The 15,991-nt window shown below is 38.9% G+C and overlaps 1 protein-coding gene across 3 annotated transcripts in view; it reads left to right on the top strand.

The window, feature by feature from the left end:
- Positions 1 to 15,991, top strand: part of ZFYVE9 (zinc finger FYVE-type containing 9) — a 62,800-nt gene that overhangs the window by 30,999 nt on the left and 15,810 nt on the right. For all 3 annotated transcript variants that reach the window (XM_063343960.1, XM_063343958.1, XM_063343959.1), the window contains 6 exons: positions 424 to 523; positions 4,079 to 4,255; positions 4,591 to 4,760; positions 5,533 to 5,656; positions 7,397 to 7,519; positions 8,767 to 8,922. In XM_063343960.1, the coding sequence (XP_063200030.1) occupies positions 424 to 523; positions 4,079 to 4,255; positions 4,591 to 4,760; positions 5,533 to 5,656; positions 7,397 to 7,519; positions 8,767 to 8,922 (850 nt within the window). The remainder of the gene's footprint in view (positions 1 to 423; positions 524 to 4,078; positions 4,256 to 4,590; positions 4,761 to 5,532; positions 5,657 to 7,396; positions 7,520 to 8,766; positions 8,923 to 15,991) is intronic.

The following is a 15,991-nucleotide window of genomic DNA, read 5'->3' as shown; positions in this document are numbered from 1 at the left end:
TAAAAATTACTTGTTTGAATTAATCTGTGCCACAGCAATCTGTTGTATAGAGAAAACTTATGCATTTAAACATAGTTAATTCTAGAAAGATTGAAATTAATTCCCAAGTTGTTAATTCTGTGAGGGATTGTAAAGTGGTAGGAATTTATTAACCCATTGTGGTTTATGCCAAACATATTTTAAAAACACCACTGTGCAGTATCAGTACAACATGTATTTATGTGTTCCATGTAATACTGCTTCATCAGAAGTGGTAGGAAGGGCATCCCGGGCAGGTATTAGTCGCTGTGGCTTTAATGGGAAAATACTGGTAATTTGCCTCCTTACGTTGCATGTCTAGAGCTTTACAGATATTCTCTTGTCTGAACTCATCCGTTCATCGCATATTTTTGAACACTTAAGTTGTTTCCCCTTTGGTTCCAGGTTTTTTGTGCGGCATGCTGTAGCCTGAAGTGCAAGTTGCTGTACATGGATCGAAAGGAAGCCAGAGTCTGTGTAATCTGCCATTCAGTGCTAATGAATGGTAAGTGGAAAGAGAATCTGAGATGCAGGGCTTCACTGGCTCTGTGTTGAGCTGCAGTGACAGTATTTTAAAAAAAAAAATCAAAATACTTTATTTGTATGGGGAAGTATGATAAAAGAGCAAAGGTCCTTGAGAGATCAGGGTGGAATTCTATGGGGCATGGGGATTCTTAAACTAAATATGATTAACAGAAAGCAAAAACTGGTAAGGTTGCGATAAGTTTGGAAGCTTTCGTTTATAAGTGCTATACCAGGATTGCCGAAACTGTGAGGTTTTTTTGTGTTTTTCTCTTCTACATTATGCACTATAGGAAATTGGGAAAGTACTATTTGTCCACAAATTAATCCAACTCTTCTTCCTTCTTAACTCCTTGTCGCTAGAGTAGGAGGCCTTGTCTAAAGACCTGTCGACTGATGTGGACAACTGAGTTTGGATTATTGCTTTGGGCATGTTACTGGAGAGTCTGTCAAACCCAGGACCGTGCTGTGGTTAAAAGCCTGATGTGAAAATGGGAAATATGAGACAGGTCACAAGAGTTATGACGTTAACAAGTAGAACAAACAAGAAGCTGTATTACCTCTGCTTGGTCTAAGGAAAGACTGTGTTTGGTTTTGACCAAGGGGCCACGGAATCTATTTTGTGTGTTGTCGTTTATAGTATTAACACTTTAGATATGTGATGTAAATATGGGCAAACACAGAGTATTCTTCCAATGTTTGTTGAGGCTTCTGAAAATTTCAAGAATTTCCTGAGCTGGCAGTTACCTTTGGGTGACTATGCTGTCCGATTGACTTATTCCCATGACATTGAGACAGCTGTTGCTGAAAGACTCGATGTTCAGTTTTTATGTCTTGAATTGAGAAGGTAGAAATATTAGATTAGGTTGTGAGAGGATCCATGTGAGTGCTTAAATCATGAGAAAACCTGTCACATCATGAGAAATTCCAGGCACTCTGTCTTTGGTTTATTAATGGAAAGGTGAATAGGTGGCTTGATCTCGAGGTATAAATGTATATCTGGATAACTGGAACTTGATGACAAGCTACTTCAATTGTAGAGGAAGGTCTCACAGGCGCACTCTAACATGTAGTAGGTAGAATGAGAAGTGAGACAAATCCAGGTTCTAAATGCAAACTTCTAAACATTAGGATAACTAACTTTCTTAACAATTATTGAACAGTTATCATGGAATCTCCATTGCTGCAAATGTTTAGTTAACCTTCGGAGACTGATAAAAGATTGCTGCTATAGTTTTAACCAAGAATTAGGAAAATTCTGGTTTATGTCAGTGTTCAGACAAGGTAATTTTGATGGTATCTTTACATATTACTGTAGAGTAGATTATTTGGGCTGCTATTTTCAGAAAGATCTGTTAATTTGTTAAGCATCTAACTAAACTTAGATGCACATAGCTTTATTTTTTTCTCCAAAGAAGTTCAGTATTATGCAGGTTCGGCTGAAAGGAACTGAATGCTTAGGTTTGAGATAAGCATCCAAAATTAGTAGATAGTTTCTGTTATTAAACAGGAGTAATCTTTTTCTGTTTCAAAGATTAATCAGTTGGCAATGGTAGGTTTGAATTATTAATAATTCTTTACTGTAGGCCAAATGTGTAAGGTGACAGGAAATCGTAGGTTGTAATATCTAGAAATTGAAACCAAGTCCTGATGATGCTAAATTTTGAGATGGAGAAATTAGCATATTTCAAGGTGTACAATAACAAGGAATTACATACACATACACCTGGCAAAAGACAGTTGTCTCCTTTTGGTGGTGAGTAGGATTTGCTTGCATCTGGGGCAAGGGAAGAATCTGAAAATATTTCGGTTGAAACCAGAAGTGTTCTTGTAAAAAGGCATAATAAAATTGATCATATTATAATGATTTCCTTTTAAAAGCTTTTCTGTCCTCTTGCCAGGACAGATAGACATTAATGGCAGCGAACAGTGACACCACTTTATTACAGGGAGAGTGCTGCTTGCATACTTAGGTGTATTTGCCCCCGGCTACCTCTCTGTGTCTACCCCTGCTGCAGTGCTTTGTGATGATGCTGTTGGTTACTGGTTAGTTAACCTGTAGCCTGATCAGATCTGATCCCTCCTGATCCTTGCAGTTTGTTTGTCGGTACAGGTTTGTGTTTTTTCCACTCAGTGCCGCAGGTTAAGCATTAATCTTTGCACAGTCTTGGAACCAGGGGTAGGAATCGCACTTTAAAAATAGTTACTTAATTTGGTTGCTTGGTATCTGGTTTGTGTTTTACTGGGGTGTGGGGGGAGGGTTGTATGTTTTCTGGCACTTTTCCACAGACAGGCTATGTGTTTAATAAAGTTTCAAGTGCTATTTTTACAGTATTTTCAATTGGTAGATATGCTGAGTTGGCACTTTGCTTGATTTAGAAAACTAGGCTTTAGAAATGTTCTTTTACCATGCTATGACTTTTCTAATAAAGGGATCCTAGAGATACAACTTTTTGTGTGCATTTTTAACACTTTTATTTCTAAATGAATACAGAATTGCTGTTAAAAAAAATACTTCCATTTAATTAATCTTCTCAAATGGAAATGTATAATACCTTTTCCATTGGCAGGCATTTCACGCTGTTGGTTTTACAGGTTGATGGGAGGAAGCAGGAGGGATTTGTGCTCTGTTGTGTTCTGTTAGGGTTTTTTTGGTCTTAATATTTTCACCTTGTTTTTCTGACAATTCATAGCCAAAGGCACCCAAAGATATACATCATTTATTCAGGCTTTATAGCTGCTCTGAGAACTTAGGTGGCATGATATTTATGCCTGACTAGAGGAATGTGTTTATTTGTAACATACTAATATGATTGAAGATGCAAGCACACATAAGAATTTTCTGGTACCTTGCATAGCTACAGGCCTTCTTCATAGATGAAAAAGTAGTAGTACTGTGGAGATATATTCTGTTTCACTAGCTAGAGGAGAGATTTCCTTGTGATGAATGTTGTCGACAAGTTTTATGTGTTATGGTTTGGGCAATTGACTTAAGGCTCAAGTCATGCCTTCAGAATTAGTAGCGTAAGGGGTTTTTTTGTAGTTAAGAATGTAAGTTGTTCATCTGTACTGATCTGCCCTGGATATAAAGAAATGCAGAGTGCTTTTTCTCATATACAAAACATAAGTCTGCTCCAGTGTCCCGTAGTCTATAAAACATTCGTAATAGGAATGTACATCTGTCCATACAGTGTGATAAACATACATATATATAAGAATTGAGTGTTTTCAATTAAATCTTTGAAGAGGAAACAAAATGAAGCATGAGGAACTAAGCATCATTCGGGTCAAAGTGTATTGTTATAAGTTTCAGAAAATATTTCTATATGAACTGATATTGCATAGGACCAGTGCTGTTTCTCCTCCCGCTATGCATTTTCTTGCTTAATTACAGTCTCCTGGGCTTTTAAATAAAGCAAGAGAGATGGTCTTAGGAGGTGGCAGGGTCCCTACCTACTGTAGCTGAGAACCTAACAGTGTTTTGGACTGTTAGAAACCTTCCTCTGTGCTCACGTTTCTTGTTCTTTGTTTGCTTTAGCTCAAGCCTGGGAGAACATGATGAGTGCCTCAAGCCAGAGTCCTAACCCTAACAATCCCGCTGAATACTGTTCTACTATCCCTCCTTTGCAGCAGGCTCAGGCCTCGGGTGCCCTGAGCTCTCCGCCTCCCACTGTCATGGTACCTGTGGGAGTTTTAAAGCATCCTGGAGCAGAAGGTAAAAGTACTTCTTTTTACTTTCAATTTAACCTGTAGTAAGAATTTTGAAAGAATATCTGCACTTTATCCATTTCAAATACTCTAGCTAATGTCAGTTGTGATATTCTTGCCCTCAGAAGGGACATCAGATTTTAAGGACAAGTAAACTACTCTCATTGGATGTGTTCATACATAATGCTGCCATAGGGAATGCACTAGATGATGTCTTAAGTCCCTTACAGTCCACGTTTCTCTACGTCTTTTTTTTTTTTCAGTTTTGCTCTTCTGTAGTCAAATTTTCCAGTCAGTGTTGCTGTGAGATCTTAAATCCTACTTTTTTTATGATCTCTCTAGTGGCTCAGCCTAGAGAACAAAGGCGTGTTTGGTTCGCTGATGGGATATTACCCAATGGAGAAGTTGCCGATGCAGCAAAACTGACAGTGGCTGGGACAACTTCCACAGGAACCTTAGCAGTGTCGCATGATCCATCAAAGCCTGTGGCCAACAACACGTTATCAGCAGAAGTAAGGAAGCGTTATGCTATTCACTGCTCAAAATACCATGCTTGCCTTGGTCATTAATAGTATATTAGCTTCTGTGGTGATTTCAGTAAGACTGATCTAGGAAATCTGTTGAGGCTTGTCTTATTATGTTGTGTAGGAAGTGTCCTCGCTTATTTTAATGTTTGCAGCGTTCTGAAACAACCATATATTTGGAACTGAAATGAACTATTATGGGGCAGAGCACTAAGCAGTGTTTGAAGTCCGTGTGCTAGGTGGCTTCCAAGTGTTTGGCTGTACAGCCTGTGTGTGAAGGTTATTTGTGTGATGCATGTTTTAAAAAAGCTGAGTCATGGTCATTAAGAAGTTTGAAACAATAAGATTATGATAACACAAAGTAGAAAAATATTTTGTTTGACACTTCTCATAAAATGATATATGCAGGAAAGTGCGATATAATCTAACAATGTTACATCCATCATATCCCATGTGAGTGGATTTGAGCCTTTGCAAAAAGTTCAGATAGGCATAGGTACATTCAGATTTTGTAAAGAAAAGGGTTTGTGTGGTGCTAGAGAAGGGAGATGATGCAGTCTCTGTCTCAGCAGGCTTTTTAGTAATAGTTCACATACGGGAGTCATCACGCAATCAACTATTGTTAGAGACAAATTACTTGGTGCTTCTGGTTCTCCAGCAGACACAGACTCCTTCACCTACGTCTAGTAGTCTAGTCAGCCAGCTCTTACATTTTTATTACTTTGTAATGTTGTCCTTTCTTGTTGTTTGCTTCTTGTAGACTGATAATGCTTCTGTATTCTCGGGAAATATAACTCAGGTTGGCAGTCCTGTTGGCAGTGCAATGAATCTAATTCCTGAAGATGGTCTTCCTCCAATTCTCATCTCCACTGGAGTAAAAGGAGGTGAGGGTATAATTTGGCAGCTAGCTTTTATGCTTACCAGTTGCAATTAACCTAATAGTTACTGTGTTTATTTTAAAAATAAGATGCTGGCAATATGCTGAATATTTGAAGAAATTAACATAAGTACTCATGCCTAAATGTTGTGACACTCATTTGCACCATTGATCCTTATTAGCATCCAGGAAGAGCCCCATCTTGCAATGAAATTACAGTAAGAAGTAAAACACAAAGCAAAAAAGAAAATTAACTTCAGTCCAGAAATATGTGCTAATTTCTTCACTAATCGGACTGTGGGGAATGTTTCACACAGAGATACATTTTAATTAGCCTTATGAATATTCATGCTTCCTTTCTCTGAAATTCTCTTGGAACATCCGCTCTGTCTGAGGCATCCCCAAGCACTGCATTCAACAGCACTATTGCACATCTTGGCCCACAGTGAAGCTTTTAGCAATTGTGATGTCCCTCCCAGAGTATCTAAGTGGAGGAGAATTCAGAAAATTAAAAACTAATTTTTAAAAGGTTAAAAAAAATGTATGTGTTTATCTGACAGTTGCTTTCCACAATCTGATTCATGATATCCTTTAATACGTTCCTGGGACTAACTTATTTTTTCATCTTTGATTTTTTTTTTTAATTCCTATTAAATATTTTGCTGCTACAGTGCATTTCTAATGTTAAGCTGGAAGTAACCTTTTATTGCAGAATAGTGTCAAAACCAAAATGTGAGCAGCATTTAATTTCAAAACAAATCTGTTCCATCCTGTGTTAGCTGTTCATGTGGGTGCCTGATTATTCAGTCTCCTTCACAAAAAAGGAGCGAAACTACAGTATACTTTTCAGCTTTTGTATAGATAACCTCATATAAATCATATTATGCATGCTAAGTTGATTTTGTTTCATATGCTGTCACATACTGGATTTTTCTTTGCAGCATTTTACTTCTGATATTCTAATTCTATTTAAAAAGATTCCAAAAATATTTTTCACATTAGAAAGCAAAATTACCTTTCTTTCTAGATAATTTCACTTGGAAAGGCAATACATTTCGTTCAAAATCTGTTTTCATCAGTGTAATTATTTTTTCTTAAAGCTTAAATGCAGAGTAGATTATAATCACATGGATGAAAAATTTTAATTTGCAAGTTATCTAGGTCTAATCATAGAGGGACACTACAGACATCTTTGAAGTTTCATGTTGGGATCTACGTTGCGCTGGATTTAGACCTTCTGTGGCTTATAAAAAATGTTGCTTTATATAGTGCTTCCCTCTTTGTTGTCTCCCCAGTAGTTAATGCACAGAAAGTGTAAGTTATGTGACATCGAGATAGACCATGTGCTGGTGTTAGTAGTCCAGGACTGATGCTCTTCTGCTTTACTGTGATATAAATAACAGTTGTTAACTTCTTTGTCACTTGGGATTTCAGTTGACACCATGACATGTTTCTCAGTTTGATTTCCTTTTTCTCCCCCAGTTGATATAAAAAAGTTGATTTATAAAACAAGCTGCACTTCTCTAAAGGATGTGCAGTGGTTATGCACGTAAATGCTATTGAAGTTTGAAAATACCACCCTAGGAAACAATCAATCAAACCAGCAACACTTAAATAAGTTGTTTTGGGGTTTTTTTAAAGGTCAAAAAAGTAAAAGGCATCAGAATCTGGGTTATCTGATTATAATGTAGAGTACTGTACCAGTAAGTTAAGGACTTCACTGTGTGTTTACTTGTTTCTTTCATAGACTATGCTGTAGAAGAGAGACCTTCTCAGATCTCTGTCATGCAGCAGCTGGAGGATGGTGGCCCTGACCCTCTTGTATTTGTTTTAAATGCTAATTTGCTGTCCATGGTAAAAATAGTAAATTGTAAGTTTTTATTATTAAATAAGGCTTGGGGTATGAGCGGGGAAATGTTATATATATTATTATAGGAACAGCAGCATTTTTATTTGGTAGGATAGTCTCGGAAAAGGTACATGGATTGAAAACTCCATACCTAGCCATATTAAGTTAAATTATAAAAGGCTCTTTTCCAGTGCTTTAGACATCAATACAGATAATTTAGTGTAGAAAATATAAACTAGACTGACAGAGCCACCAGTCTCAGGTTTGGAGATCAGTGTCTCCTGTCCAACTTGGTAGGGCAGGAGGTATTTTATCCCTCCTTCTTTCTTTGGTTGCTTAACTTATTTCCCTGTCATCCCCTTCTGGAAAAAGCAGATAGGATCTGATAGTTATGCGCAGGTTCCATTCCGCTGTGCACCTCTTCTATCCTTTTCTGTACTCTGTGTGTGTGTGTACATGCGCTGAGGGAGGGAGGGAGGAATGAATGGCATTCAGGTGGTAGAGATGGCTTCTCATGTTAGTACTTCACTTCATCTCTGCTGGATAAAACGTTATTTGAGAAATTGAGGATGGTTTTGCAGTAAAATATTTTGTTTCTTTGAAAAGTTCATACAATAAATTAAGATGTTGTTTATAAACCTTTCAGCATCTGGTTAGATAGCAGTACAATTTTGTACATCTATATAAAAATGTAATTAGTATGCATATTAGATGAAAGATTTTATTTCAGTAACTTAGTATTCTCAACAAATCAATTGTGAAGCTTAGAGCATGTGTCATCACTAACATTCATGGAAGCAGAACAACGCAGTGATGTCTCATGAAGACGCCTATCCATCTTAAGCTATCCCTTTTAGGAGAGAGATATCACTGTCTGAAACCGGTTTAGCTGTCAGGATCATGATACGTACAGCCAACAGCCTGGCCTTTTCCCAGGTTCCTTCATGTCCATTTAAATCCTGTCCTTGAATTTGGATACAGAAACTGCTAAAAGTCTGCTCTGTGGTGTTAATCCCACAATCTGACTGGAAGCTGTAATGATCTGACTCTTCCTTAGCTCTAAACTGGACATTATTGAGCTGCTTTTGTTTTGGATGTGCTTGCTTGGAAGCTAGCGGATTTAGAACCTAATTTGTCTGTGTGACAGGTATCACAACCAAACATGCTGTAAAACTGATTCTTGAAAGAGCTGTCTTCCTGTAGTGAAATTTAGGCATATTTTATGAAATACTGATCTTCTGTTCTGATACACGTTTTCCTCTCCGCAGATGTGAACAGGAAGTGCTGGTGTTTCACAACAAAAGGCATGCATGCGGTGGGGCAGTCGGAGATAGTCATTCTCTTGCAGTGTTTGCCTGATGAAAAATGTTTGCCTAAGGACATCTTTAACCATTTTGTGCAACTTTACCGGGATGCCTTAGCAGGTAGGAGAAATGCTCTCTGTTAAAAATGGTTTGGATAGATGATGGTACTGGGTCAGATACTCGCATTTTTGTCATTTAGCAAATGGCTATTTTTGTATAAAAGAATATAAAAAGAGAATAAGGATCAAAGCTGTTTAGGGGGCTGAGTTGTTACTGGTTATTAGTATCCTGTGTTATACACAGCTCGCCAAATAAAAGCATTAACGAGGTGCTGGTAACCTGGGGAGCTGCTCTAAAGATCTTCCAGCCTTCCTCTGGGCGCCAGCAGAACAGAGAAGTTTGGGCTATAAAGGCCTTACATAGACTGTTACAGCAATGGAGCAGGAGGACTCTGCCTGTGACAGCTTCGTGTTCAGCAGCCATTGCTGACTGCCTGCTCTGGCTGCTCCTGCTGGGTGCTGTGCTAGGTGCTGGGGTAAGAGTTTGAATACGGTTAACATATCTGAAATTAGTACGGTATTTCATTTAGCAGTAAGTGTAGCAGGATACGCAGCAGGACTCATAGATACGCTAATGACATTGCATCTAGTAATTTTTTTTTATTTTTTTTTTTCAAAATTTTGAGAATCCTTGTGGATAGTATGTTAAATATTCCCAAACCAAGTGGTTTAGAAATTTGATTCCCACATTGTCTGTGTCTATCACCACATTAAGGAGATACTATTTGTATTTTAAAGTAATACACATATATCTGTATATGTGTGCCTGGAATTAATTGTAGGGCATTGCAGAAATTATCCCTTTATCCCTGAATTTTAGTATCTCAATTGCAAGACTGTGTTATGTAAACCTTTACACATTTTACATTTACTGAGTAAATGGGCTTCCACTTTTAGCTATTGTTGGACCTCAGAATTCAAGAAGTATTGTATAAGGAAAAATGCAAGTATTTGGTTCCACAGATTAGAAAATAAAGCTAGCTTTCCGGAGGTGAAATTGGATCATATTAAGGTTATATACTGAAAATATATTTATGAAGGGTTCTGCATATCATTTGCAATGCCTTTGGAGTGACTGAATCCAACACTTTAATAAAGTAATGAAAAAGATCTTTGTTTCCTAAAATGTCTTGATACAACAAAGGTCAGCTTGTCGAGAGACGTTGCCACGTTCAGAATGTGCTATTATTATGAATCATAATGGATCTCATGTACACTGGAAACAAATATCTTTCCAAACTTCACGTTACTTGCAATGCTTTATCTTCTAATGGTTATGTTATTCAGAGGGAGATAGACATGAAGAATTGCATACGTGTGTGTGTATGCGTGTGTATACATATATTGCAGCTATAAATCCAGCTTGGTGTGTATATTGCAATGAAATTCTGTATAATTACACTACAGAAATACATAATTTATAACTCCTACATAATGTATTTGGAATTCTTTTTTTAGTGCGCTAGTGGTAGTAATTTGATATTGTACAATTGCACTGGTGGAAATAGCTGCCTACTATGGTACAATTCTTAATCAGAAACCAAATTTCACTGTTTAAGAATTCCACTGTGTAATGTTCTTTTGGTAGGATTTGCTCCGTGTTGTATTTCAGAGATGTAGCAGAAGTAGACAGACAGCGTGAGTTGCTATGTAATACCAGACCGTACGGAAATTTTTGCAGAACATAGCACCTTGTTAAATTCCCATAGCATTTTGTAATGCAGTCTCTCAATATCCATCCTTTTTTCTTTCCAAGTTATGTGTGTTTGGGAGGAAGAAGTATATATTAGCATATTTGCAGCTGTTTTAAACGTTATTCAGCCAGAGAGAGAGGATGGATATGATGCTGTAGGGGTTTCACTTTGGTGGCTGTAATCCCTTGGAAGCGGTTAGCACTTTGCATGCTGTTCTAGATGGAGCCGGGCTTCCAAAGTTGTTCATTTCAGAGGTACTGCAGCTCTCCTGGCAATTAGATGATAGACATTTAGAGTAAACGAGAATTCCCACTGGAAGTTAGAGACTATTTAAAACCCTGCCTCACAGTTTCATTTTTCATTATATAATGTATTGGTTTAAATTTGTTTTGTCATCAGGAAACTGATAAATTCTGTAGAAGTTTTTTATTTATCTCCTTTAGTAAATGCTTTCTTAAAAACCGTCATAAAATAAAAAGACAAGTATAGTATTTTTTATTGGAATGGAAACAAGAATTACTTCTAGAGATGTTGATTTTGTTTCGTAGTGATTTGGGGTTTCTTGTTTTTGTTTTCAGCAGTGGAAAATACAGCATTCCCCTTTTGTTTATTTAAGTAAATCCCATATCTATAGCGATTTATTTTTTTCATGAGTCGCATGAGTCAAGTTTTCATGAGTCAAGTTTGAATTCTGCATTCAAGCCTGCACAAACGTGTATATACTTGTGCCTCTTCCCAGGTGTTTCTGCTTTCCTTAGAGGATAACCTGTTCCTTGCAGCCGAGTCGTGTCCTCTGTGCTAGTTACTGCTCCCAGCTGCTGGCAGAGTGTGGGTCTAACATCTGCACGCAGCAGCAGCGGAGCCCAGGCCTCAAACCTGCAGGCAGGAGCGTTTAGTCTGTACGCTCAACGCTTTGCAGTTTGTCCTTCGGAGTCATCTCCTGTTTCAGCGTGGATAAGATGTCGGTCTGAGGCAGCGCTGCCCTCAGCCTTCACCAGTTTTCTTATGGGAAGTCCTCAACCTCAAGCTGCAGGCTGGTGTTAGGACTTTATAGTTGTAAAATAACAGAGAGATTTTGAAGGAAAAATGGCATTTTTCACTATAGGTTGTATGTATGTGAGTTATAATAAATTGTGAAGTTGTTAATTAAGGCAAGTATTAATTGCTGTTCAGTTTCCATCACTTTATTTTTCCTCTGGCTCTTCTGTCATCGAGCTCCCTGCTGTGTTGCTTTTCTTGTTTGGAAATTGAAAGCTAATCATTTCTGTTGTGGTTGTAGTAGTTGTACTGTTGTAGTAGTAATCCCACGATTATCCTTGTCTGTTGGCTATAAGCCTGGCAGGAGGTCTAGTGAATGGAAAAATGAGAACTTCTGTCCGTCTGAATGGGTACTTTGAAGCAGTTGGATGTGTTAATATAGAGCTGCCAGATATGCCCTAGTGTATCAACTCTTTGGTGGAATACAATAAATGCTACTGTTACTTTTGTAGTGAAAATGCAAATCTGGCAACTGCTTGAAATGGCTTTGTGATCTCCCTGGTTTTGGGGATATTCTGGGTGAGGGTGGATGTATCCCAGTCACAGTTTTGTGTATTTTTTACCTAGCCTGGTTTCAATTAAGCAAGGCAGTGGCTAATACAGAACAGATCTATAAAGAAGCCCACGTAGATGTTCTGAACAGAGAACAGATGAACTGAGTGAGTAACACACACCTGCAACTGTAATGTGGAAAGATGGATACAAAAATCAAACATCATATAAGGTGTGGATTGGAGTGATTGGGAGACTGCCACAGGCTAGTCTGAGGAAGTTCCAGATGCTGGTAACTGCTACTCACAGTGATAGTAAGTGAAGCATTATGCCCCTTGGCCCTTGTTCTTTCCAAATTACTTGCTAAGGTGTTTTCGATAAAAAGATGCTGAGTATGGTCAGAACTTTGAATGTTGAGTTTCACATGTTTTTTCTCAGTGTTGGCATCTGCTACAGATGTGTTGTGCCATCAAGTTACATTCATGGTCTTGTCTCTTCTGTGGCTCTTGGTGTGGTAGCGACTGGGTTGGTATTGCTTTTCCAGAGAGTATGGGCTCATTGGCTCTTGAAGAAAATCCATCTGGCAGGATTGTTCCCAGGTGAATATTGCTTTCCATCTCTTGCTACAGAACTAGGATACTTGGTTCTTCAGGGTGCTGGCGTGGTGTTTGGTACTTGGCTGTCCTTCGTTGTTACTGATGGCAGTGGAATGAGGTCAGCCAGGTGCAGGTAACTTCCCCAAGCCGCGTATGTGTGCCTTCCCTCAGGCTGGATGCTAATACCAGCTTTTTCACCTGGGATTAACCAAAAGATACGAAGCATACATTAGGAATTTAACCTCAGTGTTTTTGGTAAAAGCACCTAACTGGATTCACCACATGTTGAGGACAATAAACAAATGCAGAAATATTTATTTATTTACCTTTCCTGGTATAAACTATTTATTTGAGTTCAGACGGATTGCTAAACTTATATGCAAAGTACATTGCTCATCAGAGGATGATACCTAAGTGAAGAATTCAAAACCACATGGACGATGACTGAAGAGAAAGTCACATCAGTGGATAAAAGCATGTTATTTTAAAGGACTTTATAGAGCTTCTTAGGGTTTAAAGTCAAGGGTAACCCAGCATAATTGAGAAGAAAATAAGTACTGACCTCCTGCAGACCTGCTTTAGATGCATCATGCACACTTAAGGCGCTTCCTAAATAATATCAATGGTCTGATGTCAGGTGGTGGAAGTTAATATAAGGAAAGGCACCTTTCTGTTCACTCTGAGATTACCTCTTTGGAAAGGAAGTTGTCATACTTTGTGAATTAAATTACATGCTTTTGGGGAGGATAGCTTTTTGGAAGGTTTCTCTGACAGCTACACTTTCTCTACAAGCCTCTGAAACACAGTTATATGCTTAAAGTATGTAACAGTGCAGTGGGTTGAATTTGACCATGCTAAGTTGGTAATAGCAACTTTGCAGTGGGGCCTTGACTTGGAACCACCTTCAAAGACGTGGCAGGAAAGGCTGACAGCCCCTGGTTAGTACAGAAATGTTTGTGGGACTAGCCCAGAGTCCAAAGAGGCTTTTTGCCTTGTGTTTGCTGGTTGAAAAGGGCCCTAGAGAGGAAAACGCTTGATTCTTCCCATGCTCTCCACACAGCAGGCTCTTGCACTCTCTTTTAATGATGAAGTGCAGCACAACTACCTAATCCCAATAGCTTGTTCTCTCAATAGCGGTAACCTATCGGAGCTTGAACTGTGCGAGCTGCTTGTGTCAAAAGGAGTAATTTAGAATGCTGTGGCTTATGGTAGCAAAGTGCTGAACAGCTGAGTTGCACATTCCACTCTGAGGGTTTTTTTCATGTTTCTGTTGGCTGCAAGAATTCTTGTTAAGGCATCCCAAGCGTGTGAGCCTTGAATCTCCGTCTCCTGAAACGGAAAAAATAAGTAGTCGTCCCCTTCTGCTGCAGCACTTGGCATCAGTCACAAGTGGAAATGTCTGATTGCTTTGTCATCCCAGTGGGCAGTACCACACATCGCAGAACTATATGGTATTGTACAGCTTCGCTTTGCCTAACCCCTTTCATGCAGAAAATACTGCAGAAAAGGGTGCAGAATTCAATTCAGTTTATCAGTTCATACACTTTGTACATTTTAACATTAGAAAGGATTATTGTGGTCATGTTGTTGGAACTGTGAAGCTCACCAAGTAATTTTACTATCAGGCCTGTAGCTTCTATTTGAGTAAGAACAGATGGGAAGGGAAAAAGGAAGTATAAATGAAGAAGAGGAGATTAGTGAGGGTAGGTGGGAACTGCAAAAGCAAACGAGTGGAGTTGAGATAGAAAGGTGCCAGCAGCTATTTTAGATAAGAGAAAATCTTTTTCATGAACACCAATTGATACATCAGTTTGCACTCACTAGCAAGATGCCTGAGTTGGTGCATTAGCAGTGTATTCACTGAGCAGGCAATAGTGTCACAGCACAGGCTGACACAGAAATGCATTTGCACATGGGCAGGATCAATGATTTTCAGCAGCTGACAACATTTGATGTGGCTCTATTAATCATGTTAGTCCTTCAGTTTGATGAGTAGCTACTTTTCATCAAGTATGCTCAGCTGAGCATTACAGAACTTGTAGCCACTGTAAGAGTTCTGGAATTTGATCTGAGCTGATGGTGTCAGTTCTGGCTTGTGTTTATCTGTAAAATTACAAATCAGCTTCACAGGATAGTGGCAAGCCATGAATGAACTGCACTCTGCCATGGGGTACCGGGGCTGCTGCAGCTCCTTTTAACGGAGAACTTGAGAACTTGGTTTGTGCAGCATCTTGTGGGCACAGAAAAAAAATGAAAAAAATTCACTAAGGTGCCCACAAATTTGAATAGCAAGGAAACCCCTGAACTTATTTGTTAGTTGGAGTATAAAAGAAGCCTTTTGTTTACAGACCTGCCAGTAACTCGATTTAAAGCTGGAGTTCCCAAGGTCATGTGAAGGAAGCAATATTTGGTGGTGATAGTGCCAAGGGGGTCTGGAGGAATGCAAAGTATCATGGCCACACCTCCGGAGCGAGGGCAGGAATAGCTGTATTGTTCTCATGAGGGTGCTGGCTTCATGGAGAGTTGCTGTGACTTGGGACTTTCATAGGAGATCAGTGTAAAGGACAGACATGAAAGGACTCATTGGTTAACCTTTCCTTTGCTGACCAAAACTGTGCCTACTGTATTTATTTTCCTTGCATTTGGAGTATGCTCTGTGTAAAAACGGAGAAGGCTTAAACTTGAAGATCGTACCTGTATTACTGAGGATGTCAAAGTTGCATTTCTGTGGCTTACTTAAAACCTAGTGTTTGTGTGTCTCTCTTGTGTGTAAAAGGGAGAAACCCTTCAGTTACTGTCCCGTTGATGTGCATTTTGGAGACATGCACATCACTGCCTTGAGGTCAAATACAAACACTCCATTATGAGGTGGTGGAGAAAGAGCAGAAACTCCTACTTAGCAGTCTCTCTGTCTGCAGGTGGGAAAGCCTGGGATTACTGCAGGAGCCCGGGAGGCCTGCACGAGTGCCTCAAACCCACGTGATTCCTCATGAGTGGTGTGATCAGCCACACCGTGCTCTCTGAAATTACTTTGAGAGCAAATCAACACTATTAATATTCACATCTTCCTATGGAGAATTGTGATCAGCTGTTCTGTACTTTATTTGCATGCTGTTGTTGTCATTTGATAAAAGGAATCACACCATGGTTCTTTGCTTCAATGTTAAATGCTGCGTTGGATGCTATAATAATCTAATCAACATTCAGATTCATTCAGCCATTCCAGTGTAAACACTTTCGGAAATTAAGAGCATCAAAGAATAAAAATGTGAGTAAAAATTAGTGATGTTTCTCCCCTGTGTCTCTCTCA

The sequence above is a fragment of the Chroicocephalus ridibundus genome, chromosome 8 (assembly GCF_963924245.1).
Source record: "Chroicocephalus ridibundus chromosome 8, bChrRid1.1, whole genome shotgun sequence".
Taxonomy (NCBI): Eukaryota; Metazoa; Chordata; class Aves; order Charadriiformes; family Laridae; genus Chroicocephalus; species Chroicocephalus ridibundus.
Note: the sequence above shows the minus strand (reverse complement) of the source record. Positions and strands in the feature narration are given on the sequence as shown.